This window comes from Ixodes scapularis, unplaced genomic scaffold, assembly GCF_016920785.2.
Source record: "Ixodes scapularis isolate PalLabHiFi unplaced genomic scaffold, ASM1692078v2 PGA_scaffold11__112_contigs__length_91849675, whole genome shotgun sequence".
Lineage (NCBI taxonomy): Eukaryota > Metazoa > Arthropoda > Arachnida > Ixodida > Ixodidae > Ixodes > Ixodes scapularis.
The window spans coordinates 30,197,605-30,210,143 of record NW_024609837.1 but is presented as its reverse complement, the minus strand read 5'-3'; the positions used below and the strand labels follow the sequence as shown (position 1 = coordinate 30,210,143).

General features: G+C 45.3%; 2 protein-coding genes across 2 annotated transcripts in view; one reads left to right on the top strand and one right to left on the bottom strand.

The window, feature by feature from the left end:
• The window catches only part of LOC8030332 (ATP-dependent Clp protease ATP-binding subunit clpX-like, mitochondrial), a 31,452-nt gene extending 24,545 nt beyond the window's left edge, over positions 1 to 6,907 (bottom strand). Inside the window, exons 1-2 of the mRNA XM_029993683.4 lie at positions 6,662 to 6,907; positions 3,246 to 3,314 (exon numbers count right to left, since the gene is read on the bottom strand). Of these exons, the coding sequence (XP_029849543.2) occupies positions 3,246 to 3,309 (64 nt within the window). The 5' untranslated portion in view covers positions 3,310 to 3,314; positions 6,662 to 6,907. The remainder of the gene's footprint in view (positions 1 to 3,245; positions 3,315 to 6,661) is intronic.
• A 421-nt stretch (positions 6,908 to 7,328) lies between these two features.
• LOC8030331 (DNA-directed RNA polymerases I, II, and III subunit RPABC2) lies at positions 7,329 to 7,946 on the top strand. The gene has a single exon (XM_002400137.4). It carries the CDS (start codon positions 7,440 to 7,442, stop codon positions 7,827 to 7,829), a length of 390 nt encoding a protein of 129 aa, XP_002400181.1. The 5' UTR covers positions 7,329 to 7,439; the 3' UTR covers positions 7,830 to 7,946.
• The last annotated feature ends 4,593 nt before the right edge of the window (positions 7,947 to 12,539 follow it).

The following is a 12,539-nucleotide window of genomic DNA, read 5'->3' as shown; positions in this document are numbered from 1 at the left end:
AGCCATGTGGCGACAATTTCTGCAAGGTGGTAGTTTGCGTTCAAATCATTGCGTGCTCACTGGTCTTGCGTGATTGATCTTGTGTAACTTTTTAAGGACCAACTTAAAAAGGCCATGAAATGGTTTCTGAACTACAGCACGATTAGGCTCGAGATTAGTCGCCGTCTCCTATAAACTGCAGAACTGAAAACTGATTTTGCTTGTGTAACAGTGTGTGTGGACCAGGAAAGATGCAGCGTAAAGGTTGAAAGGAGTGTGTGCACGTGTGCAAGAAAAGGTGAGCACCGAGACTGGGTTGTTCAAGCCTGAGATAAGCGTCCAGTGACAAAAGGTCTTCGGCATGCTATAGGTGGTGAAGGTGGTGAGATTCAAACTCGTGCTACTTTTTATTTACAAAAAAAATTGAACAGATTGGGGTGTGAGAAACCTCTGTTTTACGCTCTCTCCCGAGCCCCGTGTGTAGTGACATACCATAGGGAATGTGAAGCTTTCGGCTCTGCAATTTCTTCAGCGGAATATAATCCATGTCACCTTACGACAGACCATCGCAGATGCTACAAGCCATCCAGTCAATCCAACGTCACGTGACAGTGCGCAACCCCGCGCCTCCTGAAAGACATGCAACACTCACGCGGCTTTGGATTGGTTTCGATGGCATGACATATCCACTGTGGAACATCAGAAGGTGAGATGGAGCATAGCAAGCATTATGCTACAAGGAGAACTGTTCCCTCCCACTAACCCATGCCCTCACAATTTCTTTTGTCCTCGGAGAGCGAGGATAGGTACCGCGCGGACAGGAAGACTGGATGGTTTTGTGGGCTTGGAGTAGCTGGCACCACTGAATCTCTCATGTAATAAAGTCTTGGCAGTGATACAAGGCTTTTGACATACTCATTGACAGGATTTATAAAATGGCTTTAAATTGATCTTGCTTATTCAGTACGGGCTACCTTGACATACGTCACGAAATGTCCCACTGTGGTTCTCATAAAGGTTACAGGCCGGGGAATATAATAGAGCAGAATCACAAATATTCTGGGAAAAGGTGACAGGTTTCATTTTTACCTGCACCAAGACAAAGAAAAGAAAGTAACAAAGTTCAAAAACAAAGTTCAAGCTCTTTCTCGCAGTAAAATCGTGTCATGGCCCTTTTAACAATGCAGCCCAAGGTTAAAGGGCACTCTGGTCGAAAACGAAATCAAAATAAATGGCAGGTATCATTAATATGTCACAAAATATGATCACAGCCGAAATATAATGTCAAAGCGAAGCCACATACTCCACTAAAACCGATTTTAAAGATGCGACCAGCTGCTCTTTAGCGGACGGCAAGCGAGTTAGCTTTTAGTCTAGGAATACTGGCGCAGCACCCCCGTGACATCCCGTCGCGGGGCAGTTGCGGATGATTTCGCACATTGTACCGCAGCACCACGGTGACGTCACATCACGACCGTATGGCTGATGATCGATGTTGCCATCTCTCTAGCACAGGGGTCTCCAAACTCTGGTCCGCGGAAGTCTTCTGACCGGGCGGCTGACCGAGGTCTTGCCAACGAGAACCGACCCGCAGCCCAATTCCAGCAGATCCGGGCTAGCGGTGCAAAATGAAGTGCTTTGCGTCTGCATAACTATATAAAAAGTCCACTGCACTCTCATGTACATACTGCACTTCCCTGTCCTCTGTCACAACTACTGCATATTGTCAGAATTACCTAGTTTTATCATTTTCATTAGTCTTCTGCCCTTTTGGAACATGCCAAGGTTCCCATGCACTTTTGATTTATGCCTGGTGGGTTTTTCTGGTCACAAGTGTTGTGTAACGTGACGATTAGCTAGATCAGTCGTTCTCAACCATCGATGTTTTGCGGACCCCTTGTGGATCGGCGGAGATGATGGAGGACCCCGTTCGTAGTGAGGGGAAGGGAAAGGTATAGGTTAAATATAATAATGATTAAATAAATGGATATAACTAAGGGCTAAAGTGAAGTATACTTGTCTTGTTGATATACACACGAGAAAACACGCCCGAAAACTGAAACATTTCTTCTCAACCTGAAAAAAGACAACTTTTATTGCCGCGCATGACTGATGAGGCAGGGCTTCGCGGACCCCTAGAATGCCTTCGCAGACTCCGATCTGAGAACCACTGAGCTAGATATTAAATTTATTTGAAGTATGTATATTCATACAACTTTTTTTTTTTTTTTTTAATACTTACTCTAACATTAATTTCTGCATTTACATGCTTATATGGGTTTATTTAGTTAGTTTTTCTATGTTCATATTCACTCTTTTTTTTTTTTTTTCTGGCCTTCAAGACTGAGAAAGATCGCTAACCCGGCCCCTGGCCAAAAAGGTTTGAGACCCCTGCTCTAGCAGATAGTTTCTGTCTTGCCGTAGATGCTCGAAACCGAACTTTGAGCAGTGATAGTATTTATAAAACTACACACAATATTGAGAAAAAATTTAAAAAAAATTGCACCTTATAATTTAGGGGTTTCCTTAGCTGAAAACAGTCGTAATCCCAAATTAAAAAATACCGACCCCAGTTGCCCTCTAACAAAACAAGTCACACAAAGGACATTTCAAAGGAAACAGCTGCTTGCAAATTGCCATTTCTCTTATGCTTTCCGACGCTTGCAGCCCTTTCGAGTTATGCCCAAAACAGAGAAAATGGCAAACTCCAATGAGTAAATGTAACGCATATCACATCCCTGATCGTGAAACACAATATATGATGTGGCAAAATTCTGTACATAATTTATGATTCAATATTTGTCCATTTGTTTAGGCTTCAGTTTCCGAGATCTCAGGATGAGGTCACAGGCCAAGGAGCGCAACTGCAGAGGCAGCCACGTGAGACCAAAAAGCTGTAATGTGGCGGTACAGGTGTGCTCAATATGCTAGACTGAAAGCAGACGACAAAGCTGCGCCGCCTCACAGGTTTTTGGGCTCGTCTGACTGTCGCCATATTTGTGCTCCCTGGTCTGTGACAAATCCCAGCCCCAGCAATCAAATCCGGTAATAAATTGCTCACAAAAATTTGGCACATTTTATGCTACATACCATGATCAGTTGTGCAATATGCATTATTTAGAGTAAACTGAAAATGCAAAGCAAAAATGGAATGTGTCTATTCCTTTACTCCAGGTTTCCCAAGAGTTAGAATAGGCTGAATGCTGACCTCGCGTACTTCCCAAAAATGATCGTACAGGCGGTAGTTTTGTTTAAAAAAAACTCACTCTTTGCAACTTTTCTCAGAAAGAAGGACCGCGTGGGGTTGACCCTGCATCTTATGGCCGACATCTCAACTGCAAGTGAGGCACAAAAATAAGGGTCAAAGATTAATGCACATGCTCCACAAAGAAAGAAAGGCAAACAGAAGATGCAAAACACAATCAACAAAAAGCTCTGTTTTGTTACAAGTTTTGCCACCCTACTATATTTAGTTGGAAGCAACCTCAGCACCACTAGACCCTCCCACTCCTCCGACAGTAAATCAAGTGCACAGCAGTTGACAGGTCTTTAGCCGAGTCACCATACTTGACAACCTGGGCACACAAAGGAATATAATAGCCCTCGCTTATCTGTTTTTCTAAGAGCTATTTTGGGGCAGAAAACACGACTGATAAGCAGCAGCTGACCTAGCACGGCTCGCTCAGTCCTGGCTTATGCCATTTTCGGTTCAGGGCCGAAAGACCTCTCCCCCACAGACTAGAGCCTCTCCTTCCGAGCGAACTCAATCGATTAATTAATTTGTGCGAGACAAACTCCCGTCAAAGCTGACAGACCCGTGGTACCGCCAAGCATTAGGATTCACATGTTATGTGAACTAGGAAGATTATAAAATTTATCCTTGTACTTATTACAACCTTTGATGGCAGAGTGAGAAAGGCAGGGCATGCCTTTTGAATGCCCGACCTCCAACACGCTCTCCATGCCTTCCTCCGTGCTTTGGCCAAAGGGTCGTCGAGGGTAGGAAGTTCATGCTAGAGGCGGGACAACTGAAGCCACCTCGTGCCCTTTCCACCTCGTCCGTGGCTACAGGGCCCTAAACGTGGTGATAATCGAAGCACATGTCGAGTAGTGTACGAATGTTTTATATCGGGACTAAGCCAACTTTTCTTTATTTTCGTGCCCCGACCACTTCAAAGCTGCATAATAAAGAGCTTTTCCCCCTTGTCTTTCAAAAGTGTCAGCCTTGTCTATGCGTTTTGAGAATTCTTATGAGCCCCAATTTGCTCCTCAAAAACACGACAGAACATTCACAGCTTTCCCTCTCTACCTTGAGAGGTGCTTCCACTCGTAGCTTCTGCAGTGCTTCTGCCGAAGCTAGTTGCGAGAGTGCACGCGAATGAGACGCAGGACAAAAAAGCCACATTCTCTTGCAGAAATGTGGGGCTGCAGCAGTGTGGAAAGTACGATAGCCTTGACAATGTAGCACAAAATAGCTGATGCCGAGTATAGGGGCAGGACAGCAGAGGAGGAAAACAGAGCAATGAAAGGGCTCTGGAAGGATTTGATTAACTGACTCTACTGACAGTGATCCTTTCCTTCTCAGCCTCTTACAACATTACTACCACAACTTTCATGGATCACTGTCCTGAATGCGGTGTCAAGAGAGGCGCGTTCTGCCTGTACGAGGAACAGGCAAGGCATGGCGATTCAGGCGACGACGATTGCAGTTTAATTCTTTTCCCTTGTTCCAAATCAGTTTTTAGATCCTCGTACAAGAGTTGTTCGCTGTAGTTGTTCCTAAAATGTTGACACTGAATGCATCTCCTGCCTTCCTTCCGTAACTGTCCCTCCTCCTGTTTGGCATTTCTGCTCACAAGGCTCAGTGCCACTGACAATGCCACACCACATTTCGGTTTCGGAGAGAGATGCATTCAAACTCATGACTATGCTGCGTCCACAAAGATAACCAATCAAGCACGATCCAGACGCAGATGTCTAGTACAGATCAAACTGAGCAAAGCTTCCCCTTCAACTACACTACCACACTCCTCTATGCCAGTGCCATCTGCTATAGAAGGTCACTCCTCCACCTAACGATAACCACGATGACGACTTCACGGCACTTTGCACAGATGTTCATCGCTCCATGTCCCATGCTGCAACGTGAATGACAGAAAATGGGCACACAAGCTTAATGCAGTAGTCGGGATAATAAAATATACAATCCCTGGAGCAAGCAGCATGCCTAAGGGTGAACATATCTTCTCTAACAATCCAACAAACGGCAGCTGGTATACTGCCTATACATGGCATGTATAGGCAGCTGGTATACTGCCTATACATGGCATGTGCTGACGTATCAGTAGCCATGTGAAGGACCTTGCTGCTGTTTGCGTGCCCTGTGCAGCGTAGATTTCACACCACTAAATTTGACTTCCTCAACAAGAACAAGCAGGAATGGCCATTCGTACGGTGCAATGATGCCAAATGCAAGCCGTGTATACATATGCACTTCACAGCTCTGTATGTGTCATATGCTCATGCAAGCCGTGTATACATATGCACTTTACAGCTCTGTATGTGTCATATGCTCATGCAGAAGTCTCAGGAAAAGTGGGAGAATATTGTTGTCATACACAGTTTTTCCTTTTAGTTTATTATTAAAACTATCCAAGACTGGAATGTACTGCAGAAAGAAGTTATTACTGTTGCCGATGGCACTCACTTTTGGAATACATTAGATATACAATGTGCAGGTAAACATACTTCTTGCTTGCTATGTGCATGTATTTTTGGTGTTTGCCCTCTGCATATAATGCCTAATGACACAGAAGGTATACATGTAAATAAATAAACAATGGCACATGGACAAAAAAAATTAGCGAAAGTAATCTAAGAGCCTTTTTTCCTTCAAGATCAACAGCCACCAGCTTGTTGTTGTCTCTGCAAGATAAGATGGCAGTCGTGATATCCAAACATCGAAGGAATAGCCAAGCCAGTTCCAGACACACTCAGTCATGCAACTCGAAAACATTAAGGCGCAGCATCTGAGCGGCAGAAAGTATTACTCACTCGTTTATCAAGTAACGATTTACGTGAAATATGGCAGGCGATCTTATCAATCGTTGCAACGCATGTACCTCGTGGTAATTTTGTTTCTCGCTAGAACAGTTTTCTTCCAGCGCGTGTGACATGATCGCCTCGGTCGTATTTAGTTACATTACCACCGCGTGTACGAGACATGTCACATTTTTCATTACCTGCACGATCCAGGCGATGAAACAAGAAGGGAACTCGTGCGGCCGATATTGCATAACTCGGCCGTCCTTATCTCGCACGACTGGAGACCTATCACGTATTGCTGGGTTCCGGACGCGAGCAGAAAGGTTCAATAAACTTGGGTGTTTTTCCGAGAGAGCAATGTCGGAACTTGGAGTTTGGTGCGCAGAACACGGGAGAAAACAACAAGAATGCGTGCGTGCGGGACTCTTTAAAATGGTTCGCGTAAAACAGTCACCGAGAGAGTGTACGGGTGCAGAAAGAGCTGGTTGACTGCAATCGCATTCGCTGCGTCGCGTCTCCGTACGCACTCTAGGATTCGCCGAAATTCGTTCGGGTTTCGTAGGTATAAGCCTAAAGGGAAGCGGCGAGTCAGTCAACACAAGATGAGGGGTGTTGTTGAGTCGTGCGAAGTCCTTACCTCGGCGAGAAGTGAAGGGGGGGCCGTTTTCGATCTAAAACTTCCGCTGGAGAAACTGCCGTGCGTGCGCCCGCAATTTTGTGCCGCGCATGAAAGTGGATCGGGAACGCAGCCTCCGCTCGACTTGCACAACTCGCGTCAGTGAAAGTGAACCGGAGATCCCAAAGCATTCATTTCTCGGCTGGCCTAGTGAACGTCAGGTCAGGGGCTGGTCGGGTGCCTCGCTGTGCTTTTCCGGCGCGCCTCTAGAGGGTGCCACGTGATTGCGGTTCCAGCAACAGTAGCAACAACCGCAACCTCGTACAACATTTCAAAAGTGGAACCACAAAATTTAAAAAAAATAAGAAAATTTACAAAATAAAATTGTGTAAAAAGTAATTCATTATTTATTTTTATTCAGTGTGGCTTTTGGATTCGAAGTAAACTCTGTTGACTGAATGACGTCAGGCGAGTGATTCGGTTGTTGAGTTGTTGTGAAGATTGTCTAAAAATTCATTTGTACGGAATTTACTCAACGTTTGTAATAAATATATAATTTATATTTTGTTACGGACGCTAGCGAACCCCTAGTTCGTGTACATCTGTACCAACCTCGTTGCTAGCGTTGGTTGCTTGCCGTATCGTGGTAAACATCAGTTTTCGCTTTCATTGCGTGTTTTGAATCCAATCCAATCCAATCGTCGTGGGCATCGTTCGTGTGTGAAACGTTCTTGCGTTGCAGCGTGGTACGTGGTTTGTCGGCGGTTTCCTACCGTTCCGATCAAAAAAGTCATTCGCCATGGCCGACGACGAGTATGAGGCGGACGACGTCGGCGGCGGTGACGACTTTGACGACGTGGACGAGGACGAGAACCTCGACGAGATCGACCAGAACGACGACGAGAACATCGAGCTCCTGCAGGCGTCTGACGGCCAGCCGCAACAGAACCAGAAACGCATCACGACCATGTATATGACCAAGTACGAGCGTGCCAGAGTGCTTGGGACACGAGCGTTACAGATCGCCATGTGTGCTCCGGTGATGGTTGAGCTCGAGGGCGAAACGGACCCGCTTCAGATTGCCATGAAGGAGCTCAAGGCGCGCAAGATACCGATCATCATTCGGAGGTACCTCCCCGACGGCAGTTACGAGGACTGGGGCATTGATGAACTCATTATCACCGACTGAACAGCCCGATTATGAGCCGAACCCCTTGAACGCTGCCCGTGTGCGACGCAGTAGCACCTTCGCTGTACCACGGTGTCGATGCCTGGTGCTACGCAATAAAGCAGTCCTCGTTGACGGCTAACTGTGTGCATCGTTTAATGAGACTTGAGGCGAGAACGGCAGGAAGAAGGTTCGGTCGTTCCGCCTCCAGCGCGAGTTTATTACCTTCGACAAGCTTCCCGTACACTTCGAGTGTGCTGCTAAAGCACAGTGAAAGGCACGGAGTGCGTGCTGGAGTCTGGGTGTTCGAAAGACATGCCCTGCCGCTCTCATTCTGGTAGTGACTATAGTTGATGTATGATACTCAGGAAACTTCTAATCACAAATAGAGACAGACACGAATGATGTCGAAAGCGGTTGTCCATGTCCCCTTCTTCGTGTCCGTGTGTTCGTGCTTACAAGTGTCCTGAGATATATTGTTTCCTTTACATACTTAGAAAGAAGTTGGGTCCTTTGTGACGCGTAATGGAAGCACACATTGGGGCGCAGGAAAACCTTTTCGTAAGGTGGATGATCGATTTCTGGGTTGGCGGTTCAGCGATTCAGCATCCGTCAGTTTTGAAGAGATGCATATGTGCGTTTCTAAATGTGTGGCGTTACTCTCTCTTCTGTGGCCTTGCAATTGGTGGGAGTGATCGACTGCCTAGCACACTGTCGTGATGACATCGGGCAATCGCAACAAAATTGCCAAACGAATGGGGAATCTGGCAGCTTCAATGTGGATCTTCCCTTTGAAGGACTCCTTGTTGGCCCCACCATTGTCACTGACATAAAGCCGGGCCATGGCTCAGACTTCTTGCTTCATGATTTGTTCTTCTGTATTCTTATCGCATAATGCCGCAAGCTCATTGGCTGCGGTGTAATAATCTATGAAGAGATGCACGACAAGTAGAGGGTATTTATTTCCGTTTTGATATCCATCCGTACCTCAATGTGCACATCTTTCCCTAGTAGCCAGTGCCCATTCATTGGCCCTCGCATGGGCTCCGGATATTCCACCTGAAAATAAGGATGCATGATAGAGAGGCAAATAATAGAAAGCCAGAGTGGGATGTCTGGGGCCAATGGAATGGTATCATTCAAAGTGCCTGGACAGGCGTGTCGGGGATGACGTTCCCTAGGTCAGTACTCTATCCGAAAGTGAACGGTCGCACACGCACGGTGTCACAGCTGTGAGTAGCTCTTGAAAAGTTTGGTTTCAGAAACCGGCACATTATGATTGCTAACTTTAATGTGCGGCATGCATACTTGAGTACTAGATTACTTTAGAAATGAAATTTAATTAGTTAAGACAACTTTGTTTCCCAAAGTAGTTGATTACAATTAGGTGTTCTTTTCCTGCTAGAGCTTCCCGACGTCGATAAGGTGATAGCGTTTTTTTTTACATTAGGGTGGATTGATTCGTTCCTTGTCTCACCCTTGAGGAAACATGCCACATCTTAACTTCATCACATTTGGGGCCTCTGGTTTACCTACTTCATTAATAACTTGATACTAAGTGTTTGTTTGAAATGTGTCAGTTGTTTTATTATTTTTTAACACCACCAACATTGCCAGTGCTTTTTTTTTTTACCGTAGCAGTTTAAAGTAAACATCAGTTAGTGTTAGTAGGGAGCTTTAGAATAGCGCACGCTAAAGCTTTGCGCACGCAAAGAATAGCGTCTTCGCCACTGCGCATGCTCCGAACGCAAAGCAGGTTTTGCGCTTTGCGTTTTCAATTTTAGCGTGCGCTATTTCTCGGAAATAGCGTGCGTACGCAAAGAGTCTTTGCGCTTCTCCAAAGAGGATCCATGATGAGAAGTTTACTAAAGCCAAGACGAGCAGAGTTAAGCGAAAATGGCGGCTTCCAGGATTATATCAGCGGCTGCTTTGGCGGCGTCGTGAGTGCGACGTCGGCGGCATCCTCGCGACTGCGATTTTCAATACGAGATGAAATTGTACTCGGTTTGGCAACGATCACCGGCAACTTGATGCTTGCGACGCGCGAACACTTCTCGGCGAAGGTACGATGTGCGAAGGTCAGTATACACGAGACCTCTCTAGCCGAGGCGACGCAAGCGGGCACGACCGGTCAACCGCTCGCGTCTCATTCTCGTGTTTAAACAAATCTAAAATGGTACCCTGGACCAAAAACTTGTTTCTTTCTAAAGTTACGGAATTTTGTGTGTGAAATAAAAATTGTGACTGTATCTTGGTGGCGTCGCAAGCGCGAGATGCTTGGGCTTTTGCGTCGCGACGGAGAAACGCTATTCTAAAACTCTCTTGCGTCGCGGGCGCTAATACAAGCGCTAAATTTAGCGCTAGCGTGCGCTAAGATTGCGCACGTTATTCTAAAACTCCCTAGTATAGGCACTGAAAAAATATAGAACTAAATACAGTGGTTTCTACTCCAGGCGTTTTGGCTAGGGGGCCGGATTGGGGACCTGTTGCAGTCTCGAGGGCCGGAAATTAGGTAACACAATATAAACGAAAAAATATTAAATGAATAATCATGAAAAAAAAAAAAATTATGTGTGGTGGACAAACAGATATACTGTAAAACCCTTATTATTATCGAGCCACATTTTCGCAACAATTAAGGGCACGCGAAAATTTCGGTCCGTAAGAGTTTCAATGCAGGTGTCTGGAATTCGTGAATTTTAGTGGCCGCGATTATGTTCTTTATGACCGATTCGCGGAAAATAGTGGCACCGAAAAGAAATAGTTCTACAGTATTACTTTAGTTTTATGTGCAATATATTGTACTATTTATAACATTACAAAATGAATGTGAGCGCGAGAACTCGCCAGACATACATCAAAGCACGTAGGAAATTCGACAAATTTACACAGGGCTAAAGAATAAAAAAATGGTAGATCAAATCAGATCACTATGTACGATATACGCGAAAATGCAAAGCAATTTTTTCATAGTTACACAGACACGAAGCAGGGAACTATGAATAGTCATTCTGGCCATGAAAATGTACAATAAATAGTATGGCGAGGGAACCGGCGTTTTGATGCTGTTTTCTAGAAACGTGCGAATAGTGGATTTTGAGTTTAAATGAAATAGTTGTTTTGGCCGAATATTTTCAAAATGAATACCAGATAGTTTCTCGAAGCTTTTCACTACTGCACCTTGCCTAAACAAAGGCCCATCTGAACTCGTCACGGTCGTTCCCAAGCTTCCACTCGTTCATAGCTAAGCTAATTTTAATCTATCTATATTTATGAGCTATGACCTCAGAAAATGCCTGAATGGGAATGACAAGTAAACAATGCATTTGGCTAATTGAGGAGATTTATAAATATTCTTGCTATATGCAAATATCCTTTATTAAATTTAAAATATGAGAATGAAAAAAAAAGACAATCATGAACGATGAACGTAGGTTGTCAAGACACCTGTGCCCAACCTATATTCTTGCATAATAGCCACAGTTTAATTTTTAGAATTGTACTGTAGTGTTTATTTCAACATTCAGAAAGTTTCCGTTTCTTTTTACATACACCACGCGCGCGTGCACCATCCCGCATTGAAAGTGGGCTTTCTTCTTAAGAAGTGACTGCAATATTTGTACTTTTCAAAGTGTTGATCGCGGCGGATTAGTCCCGCTGCGTGCGCTTCCTGCGGAGCACTGGTGTACGGCGGAGAAGCAACACCCGCGAAAGCGAGCTCAGCGGGTGTTGCTTCTCCGCAGTGCACCAGTGCTCGGTAAGAAGCGCGTTCAACGGGGCTTACCCGCCGCGGTCAACACTTCGAAAAATACGAATATCAGGGTTCATCTCGAAGCGAATTTCGAATAACCTATTATTCGGAACTACTATTCGAATATTCGCACAACACTACAGTTTTCTCTCACTCTTTTTGTTATCTTTGTTCGCGCTTTAAATGCGTGTCAAAGCTTTTTTTGTTTTGTTTTTACGAACGTTTATTATTTGCGTTGGTAGCAACGGGCTGCGGGCCTGACGCCACTGGAAAAACCGTGGCCATCCACATCCCGGCCGGAACGACTCCCACGGGCTGGGGTTTGTAGACCCCTGGGCCCGTTTGCTCGAAGCGCTAACCGCGGCTAAAGTTAGCCGCAGTACCTAGGAGAGGGATTTTGAGATCACGTGACTGGCTCGGTAGGGATGCGGGGAAACATGGCGGTGCCCCAGTGAGTGAGCGCCGGTCGCTTTGGAACTAATATGTCGTTGTAGCTGCAATATTGGGCGCGTTAGTCAGCAACGAATGGTGCAGGAGGCTTTCGCTTTGCCTTACCTCACTTAAACCGCAAAGGATGGGCAATGACATCACCGCATTTTTTAGATAGTATTTCGATTCTGGGCATTCCTAAGCCTAAATGAACGCGATCATTGTCGGCATGGCAACGTCTTTGGAAAGCGGATTGTTGATAGCACACAAAAGCAGACAGCGTCCCGACAGACGTTTTTCTACATTCTCCAAGCATCGCGACGAGAACGCTGGAAGTGTAATTCTATGGTTCACGCGCGCTGGCCTTCCTCTTATAAAAGATTTGAAGTAAAAAAATCATAATAAGGCTTTAACGAACGCGCGTGCAAGGCAAAATTTGTTTTATACTTTTTGCTTTAGAACGGTCACTACTGCAGACGCCAGCACGTGCGACGCGTGCAACTACAATCGTAGCATGCACCTCGGTGCTTGGATAATTTAGAAAAAAGGTC

What these genes read in the sequence shown, in the direction of transcription:
- LOC8030331 (XM_002400137.4), top strand. Translation starts at nt 7,440, where the DNA reads ATGGCCGACGACGAGTATGAGGCGGACGACGTCGGCGGCGGTGACGAC.